The 17,857-nt window shown below is 36.6% G+C and overlaps 1 protein-coding gene across 4 annotated transcripts in view; it reads left to right on the top strand.

Moving 5' to 3' along the window:
• Positions 1-1,759: 1,759 nt before the first annotated feature.
• HAL (histidine ammonia-lyase) overlaps positions 1,760-17,857 on the top strand; it is a 30,566-nt gene continuing 14,468 nt past the window's right edge. For 2 of the 4 annotated variants that reach the window (XM_070948086.1, XM_070948085.1), the window contains exons 1-11: positions 1,760-2,073; positions 3,349-3,409; positions 3,621-3,657; positions 4,473-4,547; positions 4,629-4,701; positions 5,630-5,696; positions 5,910-5,947; positions 6,037-6,162; positions 7,311-7,450; positions 9,600-9,647; positions 10,821-10,968. In XM_070948086.1, the coding sequence (XP_070804187.1) occupies positions 1,827-2,073; positions 3,349-3,409; positions 3,621-3,657; positions 4,473-4,547; positions 4,629-4,701; positions 5,630-5,696; positions 5,910-5,947; positions 6,037-6,162; positions 7,311-7,450; positions 9,600-9,647; positions 10,821-10,968 (1,060 nt within the window). In that variant the 5' untranslated portion in view covers positions 1,760-1,826. Of the gene's footprint in view, positions 2,074-3,348; positions 3,410-3,620; positions 3,658-3,695; positions 4,548-4,628; positions 4,702-5,629; positions 5,697-5,909; positions 5,948-6,036; positions 6,163-7,310; positions 7,451-9,599; positions 9,648-10,820; positions 10,969-17,857 lie in introns of those variants that run through there. The other 2 variants (XM_070948088.1, XM_070948087.1) reach the window with 2 other exon arrangements.

Raw genomic sequence — 17,857 nt, 5'->3', positions numbered from 1 at the left:
ACCAACATAACATGAGATTCTGCAGTTTCATTTGATGATCAACATGTAGAAAAAGAAAAAATTAAAGTGCCTAGATGGGAGATGATGCTCCTCAATTCCAATTAGGGTTAAAGGTTCATATATCCCTGGCAGAAGCAAAGAAGAGATGAAGATCAAGCCAGGAGTTCACATTATTGCTTCCTTTTATCAACAGACCAAAAGAATTTTATTTTGTAGTACACAAAAATATGGCTGAGTTGAGTAATGTTTGTTCTGCTTGGTGCAATCAGAGTTCAAAACAACTCTGAACCCAATTTGTTTTTAATGGTAAATGACTAAAATTTAGGATTCTTTGCACAACAAGGAAGTGCTCTGTCAACTAAATAATTGTTGGGTTTCGCATATGGGCTTTCTTTGAACATACTTACTATCAAACATATTTTTGTAGAAAGTATTGTCTCTGAGTTTTTTGAGTTTGAATACAACTGGAGACATTAGGAACATTAGCTATTCAAGCTAACAATATTAGCTATTCAAGCAGGTAAAATCTTTGAAAGTGGGTGCATGGGGAAAAAATTTAACTTGCGTGGGATGTTTTAATTAATAGAAAATTGAATTCACCAGGAAAAAGTTTGAATTCACATAATTATTATCTCAGTCAAATGTGGCTGTCAGAAATATTGAACCGATATGGCGTAGGATTCCCGTTGTGTGACACACTGAATCAAGTTAAACAACAGATTAAAGATATACATGGGCAAATGGACATGGCAACCCTTTCAACTAATCATTCCCTTAAACTGCTGACAGCAGTTAAAACAACTTTCACTCTGGAAAAGTATTTACATTTAGAAATGCCATCAGTGGAGAGACAGTTATTTGTTAAGTTTAGATTCGAACTTCTAGATACCAATGTTAGATTCGGCCGTTATCAGAAAATCCCGTATGACAAAAGAATATGCATATGTGGGGTAAACGTCATGGAGGACACGGCGCATATAATATTCGAATGTAGTCTCTATCAAGAAGTAAGAAAACAATATCTGTCCCCAATTATAAATAAATTTCCCCACTGGAATATAAGCCAAAAATTAGCTTTTTTGTTGAGGGCTGACTCTCCTCCCCTGGTAAGAGCGATCACTCGATACCTTAAAAGAATGATGGCAATACGAGCCAATTATATCAAAAAAAAATTTATCGATTGTAAGGAAGATGAGCTCAGTTAGAGAGGAGCTATCCTATTTGGGTTATCTAGTCTTGACAACTTAGCTATTGAAATTTGATATTGTAAAATTTTAATGTCATCTATCATATATTTTTAGATTGCTATTTTTATAACTGTTTTATCTTTTTCCCTTTTTCTTTTCTGTTTTGTTTGAAAAGGCCTTCGGGCTATTCAATAAACTATACTATACCAGTCAAATGTTTGGAAACACTTGAGTTTAGGAAGCAGTTCTTTCAAGAACAAAAATGAAACAAAACAGGCTTCAGAGCTAATTTGGATAGCAAGAGGTTATTTTATAGTGCTTATTTAATTTACAAAAATAGGATTGCCAACATGATCGCCAATGTCCGATGATGGATATGGCACAAGAAGAAGAAGAAGAAGAATTTAATTCACAAAGATTTGCTTTCTCTGTGTTTTTCATCAGATACTTGGTTATGTACATATGTTGATTTATTTGCAGAACCCAGGAACCTCCGGGTGGGTGGGTAGCTTTTTAGTCTTCTGATTGGGACAGTAGAAGCCAGTCAGGTGGCTTGTGCTGCAGAATGTAGATCAGAGAGGTGCTCAATCTTAAACTGAAGCTCTCTAGTAACAGGACAACCCTGAGCTGAAGACAGGTATGCCAAGGTACACGGTGCATGTCCGAGGGGAATGGCTCACTGTCCCTTGTCAAACTGGGACAAGCACAGTGCAATGGCTAGGAAAAGAAGCTCTGAGGCGTTACATCAAAAACAAGCCTGACAATGGAGGGTTTGCTTCAGTGGAAGAAATAACATTCTATGTACGATGCTGCAAAGGACTTGGATTGCTGGACCACGATGATGCCTTGGAGGATGTCCTAGAGGACAATGAATTTGTGGAAGTTGGTAAGCAAACTGCACATTACAGGTCTGAAAAATACCTTGTGTACATCAAAGGTGTACATCAAAGAGCCTTGGTAGTTCAGTGGTCTAAGGCACCCTGTTATTAAGCTGGTTATTAAGACCAGCTGCCTGCAATTACTGCAGGTTCGAATCTCGCCAAGGCTCAAGGTTGACTCAGCCTTCCATCCTTTTTAAGGTAGGTAAATTGAGGACCCAGTTGTGGGGGCAATAAGCTGACTTTGTATAAATATACAAAAGGATGAAGGCTATTGTAAGCTGCCCTGAGTCTCCGGAGAAGGGCGGCATATAAATCAAATTAAAAAAAAAAAAAAAGGGAAATTATACATTTCATAAACTGAAATGGTCATAAAGGGAAAAGATGGCAGGAAACAATATAAGCTGGTCTCCGTCAGGAACAAGTTTACCTTTAAATATAAGATATTTTAGTTACAGTTACTTTCAAATATCTTTAAAGCATTTTTAGAAGAGGTATACAAACCATGTATTTTCCTTATTCATGAACTGAAAGAAAATATATTAGATCTAAACTGCTGTTTTTGATGTCACATTCATCATAACATCCCAGATTTCAGCTGCAATTGTATCTCAGCAGAAAAGCAATTGTCCCTGTGTTGTTTGTCCTTTATCATTCCTCCCTATTGCTAATCCACTATCAAGCTTTTGACAATCAGTTTTTGATACAGGGATTTGGTTTCTAAGCTTCATATTGGCCTTCTGTATTTATTGTTAACAATATAAATTAGGCTGCTATTTCCATAATGTCCAACCTCACCTATATGGGAAAGGTATGTGCAAATAATAAATATTTATGTCTGACAAAATTGTTGTATATGTGTGTTTGCTATTAAAATAGCATTGAGAGCTAATTTTCCTCCTGGTTCTTCTGGGGCATAGCTGGGAGATTGTGAATTGGCTGGTTTTGTTTTTTTTTTACTGGTTTTTTTTAAATTTAGTTGTTGTTGCAACCTGCTCAGAGTGGTACTCTAAGATGGATGGCCATACAAATCTTTTAAGTAAATAATTTAATTGGGGAAAAAGAAAGCATAAAGAGACAAGGGGAAATGGCATAATAAGATTTGAACGATGCTGTTGTTGATGTTGATGATGATGTTGATGTTGATGTTGATGATGTTGATGTTGATGATGATGTTGATGATGATGAAGAAGAAGAAGAAAGGTAACCAAGGCATGACTTATTTGGACATAGAAATGAAAAAAATCTATGTATTAATGAGATTAATTTCCCTTTACCTCCAGTGATACAAGGAGATGTAATGTCCCCAGATTTTATTCCATCTCAGCCAGAAGGTGTTTATTTGTATCCTTTGAAAAATCTCTCAGATTTTTTTTTTAAGATTCCTAGGTTGAAAAGATCTAGTTTAGTGCATAATTGTATTCTTTCTCTTGCTAATAACAGTAGCCTAAAAAGAAGTTTAAATGAACAAAGTAAAATCAATCTCCAAAATATTCTTAAATGTAAAGTTAAACCACCAGCTTGCCATGTTTATTTTCTTTATATGTTATTTCAGATATAGATACAGATACAGATATAGAGAACCAGAACAGGTATGGGGGAATGGTGGTTTATGAAGAGTTAGCACAGCCTTCAGCAATTTCATGTCCACATGTGATCGAATTAACAGCATCACAGCCAGAATGGCCATTACCATACACTAGTGGGAACTGAAATTAAAGTCTGCTCCATAATATATGTTCCATAATTTGGAATATAAATCTAAATGTGTTTGTTTCCTGTTCTGATCCATGTTTTTTCTTCTTGTATATGATTTAGATGATAAATATGCAGGCTTCCTTGTTTTCTTAATTTTCCAACACTGTTCTAAAAAACCTTGCTGCTCTAATAATAAACCACCACTACAACAGTATGATATGCTTCTGTGTGCATGTCTAGGTTCTGGTCTACCAAACACAATGGGAATTACATCTGAGTAAACAGAAGAAGTTACATTCCTAATATTCTCAAGTCTAGGAAATTGACTGATTGCACAGTCCTAAAAAAGATGCTGGAATGAATCATTGCAATCTAAGAGTTTAATAGTCTGGACCTTGCCTTTTGGACATAATGTTTTTTTTAATTACATGAAAATAGTTCCTACTAGTACAATGGCTCCGTTTCAGATTATTTTTATTTTATTTTTTTCTTATAAACTGTTGTGTTTTTCTTATAAACTGTTTTTTCTTATAAACTGCAGAAGGAAGAGCAATATAAAAATTAAAGAAGTAAAAATGAAAGAGAAACTCTGATGGTTCCACTTCAATGCCTTTGATTGTGCACAAGCATCAACAATAACCCCACAGATTACAGTTTGTTGCCCTTATTGATATCATGTTATTCTCTCTAACACAGTTCTTTCGTTCAGTATCTTTATTTAGATGGAAATAGTTTGACAACAGAAGATTTGGTAAATTTAGGAAAGGGGCTGTATAATATCAAGGTAAATATCTTGAGAGATTTTGATATTTTTGTTCTTTACCCATAATTAAAACACAAAATAAGTAAGAACTTTTTTTTCCAGCTTACTCCTGAAGCTGAAATTAGAGTAAAAAAATCCAGAGATGTTATTGAAAGTATTATAAGTGAACAAAGAGGTAACCATTGCTTTCATTTTATAAAATGATTTCCTGGGAGCTCAGACCAATATTTTTCTTCTTCTGCTTCTTACTTTGCATCCCTAGAACTTGAGAGCGAACAAAATCCCCTAGCCAATCTTGTTCTAAAACAAGCAAAATGTACCTATTGCACACCCAAATCATAGCAACATGATAATAGAAATAGAACTGAATTTGCATCTACTGCCCTAATCAGTGGTGGGATTCAAGTAATTTAACCACCGGTTCTCTGCCCTAATGATTTCTTGCCAAACTGCTCAGAAATTTAACAACCGGTTCTCCCAAAGTGGTGTGAACTGGCTGAATCCCACCACTGGCCTTAATGCCAAATATATCCAGTTGGGAATAAGCACCACTTTCTGTAGAAAAAGAGAAAACATATTCTTAATATAAAACAATAAAAAGGTATTAAGACCAATCAGCTATGTTGCAGTCATTGGGGTAGAATGAAAGGTAGAAAGTGGGAAAGGAGCCGCCATGACCATCAATACAATAACCCACTGGTATGAAAAATAGCATGAAGACAATGTTTCACCCGTGACTTCATCTTCTCAGATGTACTATTATGTGTGCTGCACGATTCAGGATTGCAGCCAAAGGGACTGCAACAGATAAATATGCACATGCCCAAGGAGACTGCCCTGGTTATAAAGCATTTTGAGAGGGAGAAAGCAATAAAGTTGCTGCAATGAACAATACTGATTGTAGTGACCCCAGCATTCACACCGTCTGCTTCTTTATTGCTGCCACTATCACATACCATTTTCTAAGTGGTACTTAGAGATGGCCCTGGATTACAGAGTCTTATACAGGCCTACCTGAACAGTTATGGCAGTAAACATGACAATCTAAGTCTCTTTCTTGAAACACAATAATAATAAATACATAATGTATCTGTTTCTTTCAGTTGTCTACGGAATCACAACAGGCTTTGGGAAGTTTGCACGGACTGTTATTCCAAACAGTAAGCTACAGTATGTCACTTTTATTTCTTTCTAAACTCGGTAAAAAAAACTATAGAAAATATAGAAAATTTCTAAATGGGCCAAAGCTATTTTTAATGAGCCAAAGCTATTTTTAATGTAGTGAAATGATTTCCATAGTTTCAATTTTAAAAACTTTTTTGCATTAAATTTAATTTCATAATGTAGTTTGAACTGACTATTTTCCGCTCTTTTCTCTCTGAGGGAGCTGCAGGTGAACTTAGTCCGGTCACATTCTGCAGGTAATGGAGAATTCATTTCTAATTATTTCATCATAATTTTTACAATCAATTTCGTCCTGATAATTTTGAAATGAACATTTTCATTTCAGGGGTTGGGAAGCCTTTGATTCCTGAGAGATGCCGTATGCTCTTAGCTCTGAGGATAAATGTCCTAGCCAAAGGATACAGTGGACTTTCGTTAGAAACTCTTCAGCAAGTCATTAAAGCATTTAATGGTAACACGATAAGTGTTTTCCTGATTTTTTTTTTCCAGACTTCAGTATTTCAAATACAATTGTTATCCTTTAGAAGAAAGTAAAGTTCCTACTAACGAGCAAAGAATCTCCTATGAAAAAGGGAACAATCTTTCTCTCTTCTCTTTGCCTTTAAAGTAGTGGATTGCACTTTGAATAAAACGATAGAATGCTAGAGTTGAGCCATGTTTGCCAACTTCAATATTATTTATATCCTGTAATGCTCTAACATAGTGATAGCCACATCTTTCAAGTAGAGAATATATGGATCACAGGGTTCAATTGTTTGTTTCTTGGAGCTTGGCTGATTTCTAGCAGAAGTTTCATTTCCCATCCAGGCAAGATCATCATGATGTAGTGGCATTTAGTATCTTTTGCTGAAAGGAAATATAATAATAGCAATTATTATATATTCAGTCATTATGGCTCTGTCAAGGATCTCATTTTCAGCACACTTTAAAAACACAAAAAGCCTTCCCTCCTTTCCATCCGCCACCTGAAAAATGCATGCAAACATGTTCCTCTCACTGAAGTAACAATTAACTTTTTATTGGTTGTACTGATGAATTGTGGGGAAGACAGGAAATAGTAGCACTTGAGGTGCTTTGGGGAACTTGGGTGGGATTGATTGCACAGCAAGATTAAAAAAATTGAGATGGTGGCTATGATCAAAGTTCAACTTGTTTTTTTAAATGTGTGTTGCCATCTTGACTTATTTTACCATGCATGGTGGACGTGGACCAGTGGTGGGTTGCTCCTGGTTCGGTCCAGTTCTTGTGAACTGGTAGTAAAAGCAGCGGGAAGCTCCGCCCACCTGCCCGGACATCATCATGGATAATTTGTGCATGCGCAGAAGCTTCTGTACATGCACAGAAGCGTGCGTGCACTCCCATTGCAAACCGGTAGTAAAGGTAAGTAGAACCCACCCTGACGTGCATACCCCTGTAACCTAGGATAGTGGTAGTGAATAGAGAAAGTTGAGTCTATTGTCCCTGCTGAAAGGCAATAGGGTGATCTTGGTTTGCCTTCCTGCTCAGTGGGAACTATCATTAAAGTGCTCTGCTAAAGATGAGGAGACAAAATGCTGTATCACAAAGAGAAGCTCTAACCAAAATAATTTTCTTCCACAGCTTCCTGCCTGCCTTACATTCCAGAGCAAGGGACTGTTGGAGCCAGTGGAGACTTAGCGCCTCTTTCCCATCTTGCCCTGGGACTCATTGGCGAAGGAAAGATGTGGTCCCCAAAGAGTGGATGGGCTGATGCAAAATATGTAAGAGAGAAACTTTCTAACGTAAATGGTTCACATGGTGATGGGAGGGTCCATTAAAAGGGAAGAAGGTTATTTTCAAACTTTTGCAATAATGTCTTAAAATGTAAAAAAAAATGATACCCTGGTTCTATACCTTCTTTTAAAAAACAAAGGCAAGTATGTTGCTTCTAAGGAGAAATCGAAAGGATATATTTGGGAAATAGCTTTATTACACCAATAGACCACAGGTCTTTTCACGACCTCAGGTCTCACCATCAAGCAAGACACTGTAAGAAGCAGAGATAAAGTGACACAAATAATATTAAATTCATGACATCTGCGGGGGCATTTTAAATGATTCCTACATTTTCTGTTGCATTCATGAATGCCTATGGGATGACCATGAAGATGAATCAATTTTGACTCCTAGTTTTTAAGAAAGCTTTTCTCAGCCTGGATCTTCCACCTTATGTGTTAGATTTTAATTAACCATTACTGTCCACAGTCTGTGGGAAAGTTGTTCCTAGGACAGAAAATCAAGTACCTGAACTCATCTGTACCTCCAAGTCCATTTTGATTCCTAGCACCTGCCTGGATAAACACAGTTTTCTTACTTTTTCAGAAGCGGCTTAAGATCAAATGATTAGCCAAAATTATACAGCTGGCTTCATGCCTAAGGCAGGCCTAAAACTCTACCTTCTGGTTTTTAGCCTTGTGCCTTTAATCATTAGATTATACTGGCTATCATCGTCATATATTCTAACATAATATATTTGTAAACTTTAAAACAGAGGCCCCTTTTGGGTACCAGGGACTGGTTCTGTGGAGAGAGATTTTTCCGTGGACCAGAGGTAGTTTTGTGTGCTGCCTGCATCTTGCTTCACTTGTTTACGCGGACCGGTTGCTGGCATGTTGTGGTCTGGTGCTGGTTCACGGACCAGGGTTGGCCCTGGTTTAAAGCATTATTAAGATTTTTTCCCATTGATTTTCTTTGTAACATCTTTTTAGAAATTAGTATAATTTCAGAAAATGCCACTTCAGTTCAAAATTTCCGGAAAATCTATTACGGTAGAATTTTAAAAATCCTACCTAGGGAAACCTTTATATACTGTATAAAGTATATACGGCATACTTTCCTAGTATATATTTATTTTTAATCAGACTTTTGTATTATTACACCAGATAATCTAATTGGATCTATAGCCTGAATAAAGTGAGGTAAAAGAGACATTGAGTATCATAAGCCAGCCCTGTTCTTCCAAATTACTAAATTGCCTGTTCAGAGTAATATCTACAATATATTATAGGTAGTCCTCAATTTATGACTGATCTTTTAACAACAATTCAAAGTTATGATTACCTCAGAAAGGGTTCTTTAAGGTCTGTTGTAAAATATTGTGCCCCTCCTCCTGTGGTCACATGATTGCATTTTGGGCGCTTAGCAACGTGCTCACATTTATGACTGGTTGACCCATTGCACAGTCAGGTGATTGTAATTTGCAATTTTTTCCTGGTTTCCGACATTTTTCCAGTTTCCAGCAAAAAATGTCCATGTAGGAGAATGAATTCACTTAACTGCATGATTCTCTTAATAATTGCCATAAAATGGTCCAAAATTGGATCCAGTCATGTGGTGCCTAACCTATAAGCACAACAATTTAAACCAAAATTCTGGTTCTGATTATGTCCTAAGTCAAGGACTACCTGTACTCTAGCTTGCTTGAATATGAGTAACTGTGTAACTGCAAACATTAATATTCCACAGTTCCTGGTCCTGGGAAAGTGTGTGCTTGTGTTGAAGCTAACACAATTAGAAGCCACCTACTGCCTGAGGAGAAGCAGTTCACTAAGTTAAGGCAGTTTGAAGAAAAAAACTGTTTGGAGCTGGTGTGGGCAACCTTCCATTTCCTACAGTACAAATGTGTTAAATAGTGATATGTAGTAAAAAAAGAAAGTTAAATAAAAGGAAACACAGAAAAATCTAGAAATTCAAAACAACAGTTCAATCAAAACTAAAACTTGAATGCAAATTTAAGGCCATTTCCTCATTTTTGTCCTAGACTGCATAGCTTCTAGATATTTCAAAATATTTGTACGTAGAATACTGAGAATTTCAATTCATTTGAAAAGCTTTTCTCACTTAATAAGCATTCTTGGTACTGCCTTATAGGTGCTGGAAGCTCATGGACTCAAACCAATTACTTTGAAGCCCAAGGAGGTAATCAAATGCATGTTTGTTTCCCAATACCACAGTTTCGATTGGCAGATAATGTATTATTTAGGTACATAATCCAGCACTGAATTGGTATAGTGAATCGAAGAGGTCTGTATATTCATATATATATATAAGAGGTTGTAGGAAAAAAAAATGCCTTTAAAAGCCTCTGGTGATCCCAGCTGACTTGCCTGATCGTCAGAAGTTTCTAAAAGCATTTTTTTCTGCAACGTCTTCAGCCAGAGAGGTTGTAGGAAAAAAAATGCCTTCAAAAGCCTCTGGCGATCCCAGCTGACTTGCCTGATCGTCAGAGGCTTCTAAAAGAATTTTTTTCTGAAACCTCTTAAGATTGTAGAAAAAATGCTTTTAAAAGTAAAATTAAAAAAAGTTGGCCACGCCCACCCAGTCACATTACCCCCCCGCAAGCCATGTCCACGCCCACAAAATAAGCCATACCTACAGAACTGGTAGTAAAAAGTTTTAGAACCCATCCCTGATGTGCGTGTGTGTGTATGCATGTATACGTGTGTGTGTGTGTTTATAATATTGACCTGGGCATAGGGAAACAGTTTCTTTCTCCCACTTTTCTTCTTTTTTAGAACAGTCCAATCTTTTCCTCCCTTTATAGCTCATTCATATCTTCCCTATGCCCAAGATCAACATATGTTTCTTTTACATATTCTTATTAAGCTGTGGCTAGAATGCAGATCAGTACTCAGCATGGGTTTAACTGAACTCTGCTTTATATAGTGAAAATTTTTGTTATATAGTTGAATGGAATATATTTGAGTGTTTTGCATTTACTGCTTCTCTGCATAGACTCTTAAAGAAAAGAGAACTTAAATTAACTATATGTGAAACACTCAAGAGATTCAGACTGAAGCGTCGTATCTTCATAGAGTTTTATAGATGACAGGACTGCTAGGAAAGTAAATTGTAGCCAAACATGAGATATGACTGCCAGAAAAGTAATTTCAAGTTGAACAAATGTTGGAATGAAGGAAGTTGCTTCATTCCCCACCCAGGCTGTTTCCTGAGATTGCTTTTGGCTGAAGCACAAGAGGAAACATTTTGTGTTCTTTGAGCCAGGAAAATATAGGAAGGGCATACACATGTCTTTGAACAGAAAGATTCACTGAATATAATCCTTGGTGGGTTTTTTTTTTTTTTTTGAAGGGTCTGGCTCTTATCAATGGAACACAAATGATAACTTCTCTGGGATGCGAAGCAGTTGAAAGGGCCAGTGCGATTGCTAGACAAGCTGACATTGTAGCTGCCCTCACACTGGAAGTTCTCAAGGGCACAACAAAAGCCTTTGATACAGGTTGGTATTTTTAACGCAGACTAAGTTCTGTCTGTATGTTGGTCTGTCTATCTTTCCCTCTGTGGTAATTTGCTTGTTCCTTGTTTTCCACATGTTTTTATTCAGAGATATATTCCAGCAAATCCCTCAGCAATTCTAAAACATACATCTTGTCACACCTATAATTCACCTGAGCTTGCCACCAAACAATGGGCAACAGTATTACAGATTTTATACAAAACATATGCATTAGTTTGCAAATTTGTGGCATATATTTTCAACAATACTAATTCTCACTGTGGCAGCCAAACTAGCATCATCACATATCACAACAAAGGACTGGTAACTTAAAAATAATCCAAAACTTTGCAGAAGCATGAAAATATTTAGGAAAATACTTTAACACAGGGGTGTCAAACTCATGGCCCACGGGCTGGATGCATCACGTGCAAGCCACGCCCTCCCCCGGTTTAGCGAAGGGGGAAAAGTCGCAATATGTCAGGTGATGATGACATGACAACGTGAATTTGACACCTCTGCTTTAACAGTAATAGTTGTTTGGGAAACCAAAGAACTCAACCAGAATAAGTTAGGTTCTATGCATTATGTTCCTGGGCCTAGATATTAGCTGATTGCTGTGAGTGGAGAATGAAAATAACATGGAAGTAAATAATTATTTTTTAAAAAAAGGAATAGTGTTTGGATCCCAAACAAAAACACTCCATAATTACACCATTTCAGGGGTGGTATTCACTTATCTTCACTACCAATTCACAATGTGAGCGCCTGCACAGGGCCTTCTGCACATGTGCAGAGCATCAAAAACGGGACATGATAACATCCAGGTGGGTGGGCGGAGCTTCCCGCAGCTGTCGCTACCGGTTCACGCGAACCGGATAGAACTGGCTGAATACCACCGCTCCACCATTTTATTTATAGGTCCCATTCATTGAAAGAAATAGGAATACACTGAATGAATGAGCAGCAAATATTTTATACTACACTGCTAGATTTTAATTGATTACAACTTTAAATTATTTTTTCCTGCACTGCATTTTCCATATAGACTTAAGCTTATACAAAACTAAAAAAGTAGGCATTGTTTTCACAAGTAAAGGGAAAGTGTTACCTCTTTATCCTTATTGCTTTTTTTGTTTATTTATTGCTTTTTAAATTAATAACAAAAAAGAAAAGAATAAATAGAAAAATAATAGCAATAGTCAATGAGATTCAAAAAACACATAAAAAGTGCTATAATGAAAAAGTGAAAATATATGACAAAAATATATTACAGGTAGTCCTCGACTTATGACCACAATGGACCCCCAAATTTCTATTGCTAAATAAGACAATTGTTAAGTGACTTTTGCCCCATTTTATGACCCTTCTTTTTTTTTTTCTTAATTTGATTTATATGCCGCCCTTCTCTGGAGACTCAGGGCGGCTTACAATGCGTTAAGAAATAGCCTTCATTCTTTTGTATATTTTATACAAAGTCAGCTTATTGCCCCCACAAACTGGGTTCTCATTTCACCTACCTTAGAAAGGATGGAAGGCTGAGTCAACCTTGAGCCTTGGAGAGATTCGAACCAGCAGAAATTGCAGGCAGCTGTGTTAATAACAGGGTGCATTAAACCACTGTACTATCAAGGCTCTATTCTTGCCATAGTTGTTAATTGAATCACTGTAGTTGTTAAATTATAGCACAATTGTTAAGTGAATCTAGTTTCCTCATTGAATTTGCTTGTCAGAAGGTTGGAAGCGGTAAGCATATGACCTCAAGACACTGCAACCAGCATAAATGCATGCCAGTGGACAAGCATCCAAATTTTGATCAAGTGATCATGGGGATGCTGCAACTGTCGTAAGTGTGAAAAATGATGGTAAATCAATCTTTTCAGTGCTGTCGTGACTGCAAATGGTCACTAAACAAATGATTGTAAATCAAGGACTTCCTGTAAACTTTTTTTTTTTTTAAATAAACTTTATTGAGGTTTTTTACAAAACAAAAAACAAAAAAAAAATATAAAAAATAGAAAAAAGAAAAGAGGAAAAACAAACATTCAAACAGAAACATAAAACATAAAACACATAAGTATGATAACATTTTCAATTAATATCGGATGTGCAGTGTTTTAACTATTTACATAAATAGTATTTGGTGACATTTCAACTCACTTTTAACCAATATTTAACACACCTTTAGATCTTTCTTTCATTTTGTCATGCAACCACTTGTACCACCTTTCCCATACCATATAGTAAACTGACTTCTCATCATTTAATTCATAAGTTAATTTAGTCATCTCTGCGCACTCGAGTATTTTCTTAATTGTAAGCTCTTCTGGTGGTTGAGTTTTCTCTTTCCAGTACTGTGCGTATGCCAATCTAGCGGCTGTAATTATGTGGATCATTAAATGTATCATTTCCTTTCTATATGGTTTCATTATTATTCCCAGGAGGAAAATCTCTGGTGTTAGTTCAATATCTTCGTCAATTATTTCTTGTAACCACCTCCTAATTTTATTCCAGTATCCTTTCGCTTCCGGGCATGTCCACCACATGTGAAAGAAGGTGCCTTGACCATGGCCACATTTCCAACAGTTGGGATGTATATTGGAATATATCTTTGCTAGTCTGGCCGGGGCTAGGTACCATCTATGCAACATTTTGTAATGGTTTTCCTTATATGCCACCGCTCTAGTAAGTTTAAGATTTCTGTTCCATGCCTCCTCCCATTCCCCAAAATTTATATCACGCCCTATATTTTTCTCCCATGCAATTATTTGGTTCTTTGTGACATCTTCGAACTTACCCTCGCCTAATAAATAATTGTATAGTTTTGCCAGAATCTTTTTATTTGTTCCCATCAGGACTTTATCCAATCCATTTGGTCCAAGTTCTAAACCGTATTGTTCTTTATCTCTCTGATATCTGGATTTTATTTGTGAGTAGGTCCACCAATCTAGGATTATTCCTTGCTCTCATAAGGTGTCATTTGGTTTAAGCCTCCCTCCTTCATCCAAAATATCTTTGTATCTGCCCATTTTCTCCCTCTCCCACCTACTTGGGTGGGTCAGGGCCTCCATCGTTGAGAGCCAATTTGGAATTTTTTTGTAATATTTCTGCCTAATCTGAGTCCATGTTTGAACCAAGGAGTCTCTAATTTTATGTCTGTGGAAATGTGTCTTCCTTTTCTTCTCCGTGTCCCAAATGTGGGCATGCCAGCCTTTTTGCAAGTCATGGCCTTCTAAAGTGAGAATCCTCTCATTTTCCAGGGTGATCCAGTCTCTTAACCAAACTAGCTTAGCTGCCCTGTAGTATGTTTCCCAATCCGGGAGTCCAAATCCGCCTATATCTCTTTTGCCCCTTAAAATTTTGATGGAAAATCTCGGTTTTTTTCCCTCCCATATAAATTTTCTAATGATTTGGTCTAATTCTAAAAAAATTTTTTTGTTTAGATTTATCGGTATATTTTGGAATAAGAATAATATTCTGGGGAGGATGTTCATCTTAATTGTGGCTATCTTGCCCAAAAGTGATAGTTTTATTTTTTTCCAGCTATCTAGGTCTTGTTTCATTTTTCTAATTAGGGGAATATAATTATCGTCTTTCAAGGTCGAACATCTAGATGTAATCCAAATTCCTAGGTATTTAATTTTTTTGGCAACCTGTAATCCTAATACTTCTTCTATCTTGTTCTTCTGGCTCTCAGTTGTATTCTTGATCAATACTTTGGTTTTAGTTTTGTTCAGTATAAAGCCTGCCACCTCTCCATATTTACTTAATTCCTCTAATACTTTAGGTCCCGATTCTATGGGGTCTTCAAGGATTAAAGCTACGTCGTCCGCAAATGCTTGCGTCTTGTAGGTCTCCTTCCTGATCTTCAAACCTTTTATTTCCTCGTTAGATCTAATTTTCCGGAGAAGAACTTCTAGGGCCAAAATAAACAATAAGGGGGATAGGGGACAACCTTGCCTTACTCCCTTACTAATTTGGAATGTTTTGGTCCTATCCCCATTCACCAGGATGTTCGCCTTTTGGTTATTATATATAGATTTAATCATCATTTCAAAATTTGTTCCGAATTTCATAATCTCAATTTGTTTAATCATAAATTTCCAATTTAGATTGTCGAATGCTTTTTGAGCATCAACAAAGATCAGAGCCATCTGTTTTCCGGGGTGTTCTTCATAATACTCTAGTGTGTCTAGCACGATTCTCAAATTATCCCTAATTTGTCTCCCCGGTAAAAATCCGTTCTGGTCTTTGTATATCCAATTATTTAAAATCTTTTTCATTCTTTCTGCCATTATACCCATGAATAATTTGTAGTCAGTATTTAGGAGCGAAATTGGTCTGTAATTTTGAATTTGTTTTAGGTCGGCACCTTCTTTCGGCACAAGTGTAACATGCGCCTCTTTCCATGACTCTGGGATTTTTTGATCTAACAATACATCATTAAAAATTTCTACTAATTTCGGTTGGAGTATTTCTTCTAATTTTTTATATATTTCCCCTGGGAATCCGTCAGGTCCTGGAGCTTTATTATTTTTCAATTTGGAGAGGGCTGTTTTTAATTCTTCAATTGTAATCTTTCTGTTGAGCATTTCTTTCTCATCTTCAGTTATTTGTGGGAGCTCTGCTTTTATCAAATATTGTTCTATTTTGTCATCCGGTATCTCCTCTTCTTTGTATAGGGATTCGTAGTATTCTCTCACCCTATCCCGTTTTCCTTCCTCGTTAGTCAATAATTCGCCCTTAGAGTCTTCTAAGGTATGAATTATTCCCCTTTCATTTTCCTTTTTTAATTTATAAGCCAGCCACCTGCCCGATTTGTTAGTATTCTCAAAAAGATATTGTTTCATTCTTTTCATTCTTTGTGCCAGCTCTTCTTGCTCCATGATATTTACTTTATGCTTCCACATCATCCAATTTTCTTTGGCAGCTTCATCTTCTGGGTTATCTTGGAGTTTTCTTTCTGATTCTCCTATGTGATTTAAATAGTCTTCCAGAATCTTCCTTTCTTCTTTATTTTTATGTGCAGTATATGAAATCGCGACTCCTCTCAGATAGGCCTTCATTGTATCCCATACTATTGCGCGAGATGTGCCTTTGTTTTCATTTTCCTTAAAAAAGAGGTTTATTTCTTCTTTGAATTTTTGTATACAGTCTTTGTCGCCCAATAATTTAGCATTTAACCTCCACCTCCGTTGGTATTTCCTCTGAACAAGCTTCCATCTAATTTCTAGCGGATTATGATCTGCCCAATCATTTGGGTTAATTACTGCTGTTCCGATTTCTAACCCCAAATTCCTACTAACCCATGCCATGTCAATTCTGGACCACGACTTTTGTGCATTTGAAAAGAAGGTATATTGCCTATCGTTTGGATGCAAGGTACGCCAAATGTCAATTAAATCTAATTCATCGACTAACTCGAAAAAAGCTCTCGGTAAATTTGTCCTTTTATTTTTTTTTTTCTTTATTGCTCTTGTGATCCTTCTCCGGGTCCACAATACCATTGAAATCCCCTATCATACAGATTTCGTTATATGCCATTTTCACTAATTGTTCATGGAGTTTCTTAAAAAATTCTCCCTGTTTTTTATTTGGGGCATAAATGCCCACTAATAATACCTTGGAATTCCCTCTCTTAATTTCAATCATGAGGATTCTACCTTTTGTATCTTTGAATTTCAATTCTGCTTCAATTCCTTTTTTTACGTAAATTACCACCCCCCTTTTCTTTTTCTCTGCCAGCGAATCGAATGTTTGACCGAATTTTTTATATTCTAAACATTTACTCTCTTCTTTTTTTATGTGTACCTCCTGTAAACACATTATATCAACATTTTGTTTACCTAATTTTGTTAAAATTCTTTTCCTCTTTTTGTAATCATTTAGTCCATTGACATTTACAGATATTAGCTTCAAGTCATTCATCTCTATACCTCTATCTGATTATTGGTTCTTGTTTGTTTCTTACGGCCCTTACTGGTCTTGTTTTCTTCTCTTTGGCTTCTTCTTCTTCTTCTGTCTTCCCCTCTGCAGTTGCTTCGTTCGTATTCTGTTGGTGTAGGGCTTCCTCCTCCACTACTGCTGTTTCTAGTTCTTCCTTGCTACCCTGCTCTTCTTCCACACCTCTCAACTGGTCAAGGAAATCTTGTGCTGTACTCAGGCTTTCTATTTTGATTTTTCTTCCTTGCCAGGTTATTAGCATCCCTTCTGGGAGAAGCCACCTGAATAGTATCTTTCTTTTGTTCAACTGTATGGCCAAAAATCTGTATCCCTTCCTCATCTCCCGGACTCTTCTTGGTATCTGTTTTAGGATTATTATTTCTTTTCCTCGATATGTTATCTGTTCGTCTCTTGCCATGTTATATAGAATATCTTTAACTTTTTTCCATGCGAAGCGGATATGTACTTCTCTAGGAAGCTTGTTCCTTCTTGCGTAGTTAGTCTGGACCCTGTATACGTCGTCCAGCTCCCTAATTATCGCCTGTTTGTCTTGATGAAGTGCATCAGCTATCAGCTCCGCCATCTTTTCACCTAGGTCTTCCTCTTTGTCCTCGACAACATTCTGAAATCGCAAGTAGAAGGAAGCCTGGTCCATCTCCAATTGGATTATTGAGTCTTCTAACTCTTTATTTTGACTTGTTAATGTTTGATCCACAATATCCAATTTCTTTTCAGTTTGGTCAATTCTTGTTTCAGCTTTTTGAATTCATTGTTCATTATTAACTATTGATGTTTGGATTTCATTCATTTTCTGGTCCAATGCATGTATGTCTGATTTTAATTCGACATGGTTATTTAACAGTTTTTCCTGCATTGCCATCATTGTTTCTTGGATCAGGGTTAATGATGCTTGCAGAGTTTGCATTGCCAGGCTTTCTGTTGATTTTTG

Source organism: Pituophis catenifer, unplaced genomic scaffold (assembly GCF_029215685.1).
Source record: "Pituophis catenifer annectens isolate HBS135680 unplaced genomic scaffold, rPitCat1.0.hap2 SCAF_7, whole genome shotgun sequence".
Classification (NCBI taxonomy): domain Eukaryota; kingdom Metazoa; phylum Chordata; class Lepidosauria; order Squamata; family Colubridae; genus Pituophis; species Pituophis catenifer.
The sequence above is the reverse complement of the archived record's forward strand: the minus strand, read 5'-3'. Positions and strand labels throughout refer to the sequence as shown.